A 9,827-nucleotide genomic window follows, 5' to 3' on the forward strand; every position below is an offset into this window, starting at 1 on the left:
CATTTTCTGAAGCTTTGATGAGAATATAATTGTCAAATGCAGCTTGTACAAAAACACAACAGTCATTATTAATAACCCTAATGTCAAATACTGATTCCTCTAAATTATTCAGACATATCCATGTATCATCTAACTCTGCCAGCTACAGTGATAAAGCTTGACCTAGGTCTGTGCCTGTGAAAAGAAAACCTCTGCCTGTGTGCCTAACTGAGCTCTTACTTGTTGCATTTTGTGCTTTTTTTGACTCTGCCAAAGGCCTACCAAGAACTCTGCAGTCCCTAACATTTGTTGTGCTACACAGGTGAAGGAATACACGCACTTTTTTGTGGCGCTGTTTTGTTGGTCACTTCTCACATTCTGATAAAAATGCATGAATAGAAAGAATTCTCCTTCACATTACTTCTTTGTAGTATTTGCTACCAAACCAACAGGACGGTGCAAACGAAAAAATTCTGTGTATTTCTACAATGGTGTCAATGTAAATGTAGTAACTGCTGCTGCTTTTGCATGAAATAATTGAATCTCTGTGCCTTTTCATGGTAGAGGGTGACCTGACTGACCAGGCAAGCTGCCCACGATCCAGTGGCTCTGATCCACAGACGGTCATAAGCGACACTGTGGTGCTTTCTACCACTGTGAGGGTGAAGCTACCGCCTGTGTCTCCTCACAGCCCCACATTCAGACACAACCCGTTCAACGAGGACTCTGACACCAATACCTCAGCTGACGTCACACCAGTTCATGTGCCTAGCCGCCACAGTAGCACCACCACAGGGGATGACACGGAGATCAACAGCAATGAGCTTGAGGTTATTAGGTAGGGTAGATACAGCTTCCGTTACTGACATGCACATATTTCTGGTGTTTTGAACAAGCGCTAACGCCTCTGTTGTTCCAGGATGGCAAAACGAAGGAAACCAACAAAGAAGAGACGTGGAAAGAGCTTTACAGATTCCATCAGCAGCACCCATAACTCCATCTCCTCTGAACAAGTGGAAATGGAAAGTAGCATCACTTCAGTAGATGCTGATTTAGTTAACTGCTCTATAGTGAAGCTGTATGATGAAGGAGAGTTGAGGAGAAGCCGGCTTGGATCAGAGGTTCTGGATGAAGGACGTGATGATGGAACAGGCCTGCGACTCCCAGAGATGGCAGACACCTCCATGGACAGCTTGGGCCAACCGCTTTGTGACGTCATTGACCAGCTCAATGGGACTCTGGATCGAGAGGACACCTGGGAACATCCAGAGGAGGACAAAAATAGCAAATGCTCTTATCGGAGCTCCGAGCCTCCTGCACAGCAGCCCTTTCGTAAGGATTCAGGGGGTAAACCACCTGATCCGGCCCCAGGAGAGACCTCTTGCTCCCCTCTGGCCAAAAGCCACGGCTTCCTGCCGACCTCTCCTGTTCCTGCAGACGTTTGCTGCTTTACCCCCAACAGTCCAGACTCTGCTCCCACGCGTGGTAGCCACCATGACTCTACAGAGCTTAGCCAGTCACAAACTTTTTCAGGTGGCCTTGAAGATGAAAGAGAAGCAGAAGCGATTGCAGGACAAGAACCAGTCATGAAGGAGGAGGAAGACGCACAAACAGACAAAGAGACTTTTAAAGCTGAAGAAACAAAACAAGTATTACAAGAGGAGAAGCTTAGTCCCTCTGAAAGTTCTCATCCTGCAGAGTTTAAGTAAGCAGCTGAACAAAATGAGCTGTTTGTTGTTATATCGTTGTTTAATGTTTGTTTAATAGTGTTCGTCATTCAAATTTCAGGGTGGACAACAATCACTTGCTGCTGCTTATGATTCATGTGTTCAGAGAAAATGAGGAGCAGCTCTTCAAGGTAAAGACGGAGAGAGAGTTTTTTTTTATTGTCTTTAAGGGATGGTGGTTTTAGTGTTGTTGCACCTGCTGGTTTTGACATCAGAGAAGTGGATACAGGTTATGTTTCAAACTTTACACCAACCCTGTAAACAAAAACCTAAATTGATTCCAATTTCTTCAAAAATCATCATGTAACAGAGTTAATTAACATTGATAATCAAATGTAATGAAGCTGCTGATGAACTGCATCCCTCTAAAAGTCCTGTGTGGATTGTGTCATTTATCTAACATCGACATCATGTCGTAGACTGCTTTACAGCAGACAGTTTCCAACACTTGTCTCAGCTTTTTCTTTGTGTTTTCAGATGGTGAGGATGAGCACAGGTCACATGGAGGGGGACCTGCAGCCTCTTTATCTGCTGCTGACTGACTGTTACATCTACCTGCTTAGAAAGGGTGAAAGTCTTGTCTGTAATAAGGGATGAACAAGTCCAAAACTTAAACTGGGAATTAATAATAATGGCATTTGTTCCCACAATATATATTTAAAGTATATATTTAACAGTTGTGGGAACAGTGGTGTCCAAGTTTCACAATTTCAAGTTTTATTGTCGTCACTCAGTAAAGACACATATTTCCCTGTACATTCAAAATCTTCCTTTACTGTCCACAAAAGATGCCAAAGAGAAAAAATGAACACATAAATAATATAAATAGGATGCACAATCATTTGAAAACAATAGAAAAGATTAGAAATATCAGCAAATGAGAAACACAGAAGAAATAGAAGATTTACATACAAAACTATATAAATAAAATAAAAGAATCTGAGCTGCAATAAGATCTTGACATATTTATATAATTTAGAGTACTACATCAGCTTAATGTGCTGTAGTAGGATAGCAGTGCCTGTATTTGGGCTGCACATAATGCTTACACATGAGATTAACATTTCTGCATGTCTCGTATTCCTCCGCAGGTGCAGCAGAGAAGCCCTACACAGTAGAAGATGCTGTTTCTTATAACGAGCTGGACTACATATCAGTAAGCTCTTAATTACAGAAGTTGCATGTTTCTATTACGCAGCACGCAGTTACCTCATCATATTATATTGGTAAATGGCCTGTATTTGTAAAGCGCTTTTCTAGTCCCTAAGGACCCCAAAGGGCTTTACACATTCAGTCATCCACCCATTCACACACACGTTCACACACTGGTGATGACAAGCTACATTGTAGCCACAGCCGGCGGGTTAGGTTTAGGGTACATCGCATACAGACTACATGCTCTGAGTTGTGAAGCCAAACATGACAGTTTTGTTTCTGATGATGTCATGATGTCGTTTTCATTTAGGTGGGCCTCGACCAGCAGACAGTAACTCTGGTTTGCACCAACAGACGAAGAAAATTCCTGTTGGACACAGCTGACACCTCGCTGACAAGGTGCCTCATATTTGTTTTTACCAGTTTAGCTCCACGCAGTGTCTGACATGTACAGTATTTACGTCCGTCTGACATGATTATGTCTTTGCAGCATGCCTGCGCAGTCTCTCCTTTCATATAAATCAAATAATCTGCACTGAAATGAAGACTCTTCTGTGACTTAAGTTAATTTTATGTCCAAAGCAGGAGGCTAAATAAGTATTTCCATCCAACTGTAAGGATGTGAGCCGGAGAGATACTGACTTTATAGAAGCACGAAGGTTACACCACCAAATGGTTGTTAGTCCCGCCTCCTTCTGACCTCAAGTCAATTTCTTCTTGACTTTTAGTTGGTTCCTGACTAGTCTCAAGTCAGCTATGGTAAAAGGATGTCGAGAACCTCCGTACCCCTCAGTTCTGACAGACGCCACCATGGAAAAACTGGCGCTCACCAAATTTGTCTCCCAGGAGTCTCACTCCGAGGTAAAGTAACTTTAAACACGATGATCACATTCATTTCAATCATTACTGATATATAAAAAAGAACTTCCTGGTGCACCTGTTCAGGTAGGAGTACATATATGTACATATTTCATCCTCTAGAGTACATATTTATACTAAAATAACCACTTTCCTTCAAAACAGCTTAGCATCCCTAACATCAAATATTATAACCCCAGTTCCAGTTGGGGCACTGTGTAAAATGTAAATAAAAACAAAATGCAGTGACTTGCACATCTCATAAACCCATTAATCACAGTAGAAGATCAAAAACATCTTCATGATTGTTTTTCTTTGTAGGGTTGTAGAATAATTGAGACTCCCTGCTTTATTGCTTTCATATTTCTTGGCAGACTTTAAAAGAGGTGGCTAACTGATCCTTACCTGTGTTCCCAGGTATCTGAAGTGTCTATTAAACTGTATTCACTGGTTCACTGGGAGGATCCTATGGACATGACTTTATCTCCCCAAGGTGGTCCACCAAATCTTGGAGGATTTTCCAGCACAAAAGAAGGGTCTCTGCAGTATCGGTCTGGAACTACATACCTGGGTAAAGAGCAGTGGAAGAGCTGCTACCTCGTTCTCAGGTACGAGCAGGTTGTTGTCTCCTTATTTTAATATCAAACATTAACCCTCAAGCATTGTGTGTTATCAGTTTTGTGAGGTCTCTTTCCTTGAAAAAGCAAATAAACCACTGATAAGCATTAACACCACTGACATACTTTTATGAGTACTATGTGCAAAAAGTGTAGATTACATTTACCATACACCTCACTTCCTTCCATTCACTTTAGCAGTCATAGTGAACTGTATGTGTTTAATGTGTCTTTTGTTAAGTTGAATGTAACTATGCTCTCTTGTCATGCAGTAATGGGATTCTGTACCTGTATGCAGAAAGAACAGATGTGACCCCCTTGCTCTCAGTCACCATGGGGTAGGCTTCAGATGCAGATTCTTCAAAATCCATGAAGCAAATGTCCAAAGACACTGAAGTTCACTGGTATATTTTTCTCATGTCGTTTGTATTCTCTCACTTCTCTCACTCTCACTTCAAAAGAGGAGAGCACTGTGGAGGCTGCCGTCGCTCAAACAACACAGAACGTCCACATGCTTTCCAAGTCATCCTGACAGAGCGCCCTCCGCTGGTGCTCAGTGCAAACAACGAGCAGGACATGGCTGAATGGATGCAGTTACTCTGCCAGTCTGTGTCTAAAGGGGTGAGGAGAGAAAGATAGTAAAGACAGCCTGTTCATTAGTGCTCATGAGGTTCACCCAACCATAAAAAAACTCTTTAAAGAGCAATGGTTATGGTCTACTTTAGATATTAAAAGAGGAAGTGCATTATTTTCCTTCTATGTATCGGCCGTATTAAAATGACATACAACCACCTTGCTTCCAGGTCATTCCTCAGGGTGTCTCCCCCACCCCGTGTATCCCATGTTGTCTCGTGGTGACAGACAAGAAGCTGCTGACTTGCCATCAGGACTGCCAGACGAGTTTCTTTCGTTCACTGGGCAGCGCTGACATCTGTGATGTCATCGCTGTCAGCCTGGAGGCAGACATGGCGTACTGTGTTATTGTGAGTGACCATTTCTAAAGCTGGTGTTAGTTTTGCTAACATGGCTTACCAGTGTAATCTCTGTCCTATACTGGAAATTGTACAGCACTGCTGGAACGACTGGAAATTGTATCATAATTTAATGAATGTTGATAAAACTCATGCTTGAGCCGATTACAGCCGTTGCCTTCAAGGTAGTCAAGAACTGTTGCACTGCTGATCTGGTGGAACTAAAGTTTACAGAATGTGCCATCAGATTTCAGTTTGAGGGGTTACCTCATTTTCTCTCAAATGGTAAATAGACTCATTCTTCTACAGCTGTTTTCTTCTCAAGCTCTAAAAACACTTTGTATAACACACATAAATTCATACAAGCTGTTTTTTTTGCCTGAGTGCTTTCTATGAACACGCTTCAGGGTTCAGTATCTTGTCCAAGGACCCTTTTGCATGCAGACTGGAGGAGCCAGGGATTGAACCACCAACCTTGCACTTAGTAGATCACAGCTGCCCCATGTACATTGCATAAATTACGTTTCACTGCTTTAACACTTTTTTAACACTATAATAAGCATCACTGTTATTCTCCAATTTGTTGGTAGGAGTTTGCAGCTGATCGGGCACAGTTCCTCCCGCCCTGGGTTTTGTACTTCAGCGGCTGTGGAGAAAGAGATCGATTGCTGCAGGCTTTGGACGACGCATGGAAGGCCATTTTTCAGGTAACAACATCGCTTAGTCTGTCAATTGTTGTGTGTTTAAGAAAAAATAGAGCAACTGTGCAGCCAGTGAAGATAACTACTGTCAGGATGTAACCCTCATGCACCCTCTCCGCACACAGGTTGAGCTTCCTCACAGAGACGTTTCTGATCCATTGGTGCAGAAACGCTGCGGCGAGGCACTCGAGCTGATGAAGAGCGCCTGGCAGAGAGCCGACAGTCTGGCTCGAGGCAGAGCCCAGCGTGAACCGTGGTGCTGACAGACACGCACGTGAATATCTACACATTTGCGTGTGTTTGCAGCCACTGAGTCTGATAGTTTGACAGGATGGGGTGTAACAGTTTGTGCCACTGCGTAGTCATAAACTAAAAGACTTATAAACCAACGAGATGTGATGCGGCTTGTGATGAACCTCTGATTCTTAAATGTAATCAGAGAAACTTCCTGTTGTAGAAGCACTGCGTGATGCACATCACATTGCAATGATGCAAGACCGCAGAGTTTTATAGTAGCCTGATAAAACAGCATTATAACTCACTATCTTGGTATTCCTCACACATGGGAGCAGTGTAGACTGAGTCATGCCAAATCAAAGACATTTGCTGTCACATGATTTGACAATTGAGATATAGATACAAAATGATAATTACATTATTTAGCAGATTGGAGAAGCTTGATGGAGACACAGAACAATTACCAGAAGCTTCTCTGTAACATGAGAGTTTTATGCATGCACATATACAAAGCCATTAATGAAACAGGAAATGGTTGGTTGTTGGTTTAGTAAAAAGTTGACACTCCATAGCTGGAACTTTCTGCACAGCTCACACACCCATGTTAAGAAAAAGTCACTTGTTGCTTATTAACACTTAGAAAACGTGCTTCTGAACCATAATGGTGGCGTATCATCAGTGCAAACATACAGTATCATTGCATATTCACTGACGGTTACATATGTGTTGTGTACGTTTGGGATTAAATTTCGGTTTGTCAGTAAGTAGTTACTCTGAAGTATTGTCACATACACACAGCACATCATCGGGAGAGAATGAGGATATCCGAATACTTAAAGCTTGCACTGTTACATAACATGCTCATGGCTGCAGCATCTGTCCGAGTTCTCACTTTATCAGTTTTAACATTTTCATTCAGATGAAAATAACTTCTTTCAGGAAATACAACAAACTTGCCTTTTCTCCACTCTGCAGAGATGGAGGTTTCCATGCTGACTTGCACTTTTTTTCCCAGTTTTTTAAGCGGTACTGGTTGTGGAATTGCATTAACATGCCATGTTTTATTTTATTTCCTTTTTAGAGAAAATGGGAACAGTTGTTACCAAATTATCCAGTTTGGAGGTTTGTTTTTGTTTTGTAATGGAGGATTTAAGGTTTGGGTGAGGAGTTGTTTAATAACTGAGAGCTAAAGAATGTTTTGACTTCTTATTTTTATTTTGCACCCGTAGTTTATGCTGTACTGTAAGTTCTGGCCACACATCTAGATTATAACATGCCTGCGTCCTCTGCACTAGTCCCAAAGTAGGACCACGTTTGAGGTTTAAAATCCTTCAAAATTTTACAGTCTAGAGCCTTTTAAATAATAGCCTGTTACATTAGCTAATGGTAAAGCCTTAATCTGGCAAGAATACATAATTACAGGACAAATTTAGAAAAAATAAAAAGCCGCCTTACTTGGCATAGAAATGATTGTCCGGAGACATGAATAATGCATGTTTGTCTTTAGTATTGAGCCTGATTAGAGGGTTAAAGTGCTGCTGCATGTGCCGTGTGACTGCTCTTTCTGGAAGGCTGAGATAAATATGAGGTTTTCTTTGCGATGACAATGTTGCCTTTTTTAGCAGAACTGAATTAAATTGCCAAATTATTAAATTTAAGCATCAGGTTTGTTTTTTTTCTTTCAGCAATGCCTTACACTTTATAATTTCACAGGGTCTAAAACAATCAACGTTTTCATTCTGGGTCCTTTGAGAGAAATGTCAATGCTTGTGCTCGATGTAGGTCTGTGGGTCATATACGTCTTACCACTACTTACTGTTGAATATGTATGGAAATGTTACCCAAGCCCTATACACATGTCACTGTGTTGCTCTCATGTCCGCATTGATTTGTATTTTAAGCTCTTCTAAGTGCCCCATGTTCTCTTTCACCTTCTGCTTTTATTTATTCATATATATATAATTTTTATTTTATTTTATAAAGAAATCTAATCTCAGGTGAAAAGGGTACTTCGCATCAGAACACTCACCAGTTGCTTCTTCTTTTTTGAGCATTTTATTACTATTATTATTATTATTATTATTATTATGATTATTATTATTAAATTTTTTTCTGCTTTGCAGCAGTCCTTTTTAAATTTTCTGCTTTCCTTTTGGTTCCTCCCTTGTGCTCGGTGCATTAAGAAGTGATTTTGCACACATGGACGGCTGCAGAGTGATGTCAACTGTTGGAAAAGGTTTTCTGGAGAAATCCTTTTATATTTTAATGGGTTCCAAAATAGGGTTGGTTGGCAGTGCAGTTAAATTCGTCTCCCACAGTGGGAAAGAAGCATTGCAATATTTGGACTTACTTGAAATGTTTGTCGGATGATTAATAATGAATGTGTTTAAGAGTTGGAGAATATGAATTGTATATAACGAGAAAGTCAAAGTTAGTCCTTTTAAGCAGTGTTTTTGCAGGTGAGACATTGCTGGCCAATGATGGAAGACATCTTTTAAGTAATGCATTATGCAAAAGCGCCTTTTGATTTTTGTTTACTGCATGTAATATTTTTATTGTGTTTAGCATTTTTATTAAAATGTACATGAAGCACTAATCAAACATAACAGTCCCTGAACTCCCACTTGGAGAAGTGCATGTCCTGAAGGTTTTATACTGTTCATTTAATGTAACGAATGTACAAATAAATCTTTGTGAACTGTAACCAAACCCCGTCTCCTGTGGTGTCATTTCCTCCGCTTTTAGTATGCCTGTTTGTGTTTTTTAACAGCTGCCTTTTTGTCACAGGTCACGCCAGTGAAATATGGTGCAATACAGTGGAGTCATGAGGGCAGTTGTGTTAGCGCAGGAACAGAATATTCACGGGTAAGAGGGCATCTTAGGTCACTATGCTTTTAGGAAGTGTAACACAAAATGTGTTCCCATTGTCTGTGATTGCTTTAGATACATTTCTTGTGTATGTTTGCTCAATTAATAGTTTGTCTTGGGAAATTTGCTGTTTTTGTAGTGCCTATGACATGCTGCTTGGTGATTTGTATTACCTCTACCAAGGAGATTATGTTTTGAATGAAGTCTTGAATGAGTTCTATTGAGACCTAGTAGGGGTGTAGAGTGGGCTCATGTTAGCAATCTATTCAAATTTGGCATACTTCCCCTTCAAAGTCCACTCAATAACTTATTGGTTGAAAATTGACTTAGCAACTATGATTCTTAAAAGTGTGTTGTGTATTGTCAACTTAAAGAAAGTACCATGTAAAGATTTAAAATATCATGTTACATTTGACCTCTGACCTTTTCTTCAAGCCCAGTAGATTGAGCTGAAGGTCAAAGTGATAATAATGTCATGTAGAGCTTAAATACATATTCATTTGTAATTTTCTGTACTTTACACACATTTAAAAAGAACAAATAAAACAATGAATAAGTGAATAAGATACAATACTAATCCCTTAAAAAGTAAACACTACTTCAGTCACTTCTTCTGTGTTTTAAATCAAAGTGTTCAAAGGTTTTCTGACCAAATGTCACACTGAGACAGTGACAGATGAGCTGTTACATATTCATAGTTTGCCATTTCAGTTA

At 40.3% G+C, this 9,827-nt stretch overlaps 1 protein-coding gene across 2 annotated transcripts in view; it reads left to right on the forward strand.

Annotated features, from left to right (window-relative positions):
* The window catches only part of plekhm2 (pleckstrin homology domain containing, family M (with RUN domain) member 2), a 22,516-nt gene extending 14,197 nt beyond the window's left edge, over window positions 1–8,319 (forward strand). For both annotated transcript variants that reach the window (XM_005730762.1, XM_005730763.1), the window contains 13 exons: window positions 544–817; window positions 899–1,684; window positions 1,768–1,837; window positions 2,184–2,274; window positions 2,798–2,862; window positions 3,172–3,260; window positions 3,590–3,722; window positions 4,137–4,327; window positions 4,609–4,674; window positions 4,798–4,957; window positions 5,140–5,319; window positions 5,898–6,014; window positions 6,134–8,319. In XM_005730762.1, the coding sequence (XP_005730819.1) occupies window positions 544–817; window positions 899–1,684; window positions 1,768–1,837; window positions 2,184–2,274; window positions 2,798–2,862; window positions 3,172–3,260; window positions 3,590–3,722; window positions 4,137–4,327; window positions 4,609–4,674; window positions 4,798–4,957; window positions 5,140–5,319; window positions 5,898–6,014; window positions 6,134–6,271 (2,360 nt within the window). In that variant the 3' untranslated portion in view covers window positions 6,272–8,319. The remainder of the gene's footprint in view (window positions 1–543; window positions 818–898; window positions 1,685–1,767; window positions 1,838–2,183; window positions 2,275–2,797; window positions 2,863–3,171; window positions 3,261–3,589; window positions 3,723–4,136; window positions 4,328–4,608; window positions 4,675–4,797; window positions 4,958–5,139; window positions 5,320–5,897; window positions 6,015–6,133) is intronic.
* The last annotated feature ends 1,508 nt before the right edge of the window (window positions 8,320–9,827 follow it).

The sequence above is a fragment of the Pundamilia nyererei genome, unplaced genomic scaffold, assembly GCF_000239375.1.
Source record: "Pundamilia nyererei isolate P.nyererei 1_Seehausen unplaced genomic scaffold, PunNye1.0 scaffold00039, whole genome shotgun sequence".
In the NCBI taxonomy this organism is placed as follows: domain Eukaryota; kingdom Metazoa; phylum Chordata; class Actinopteri; order Cichliformes; family Cichlidae; genus Pundamilia; species Pundamilia nyererei.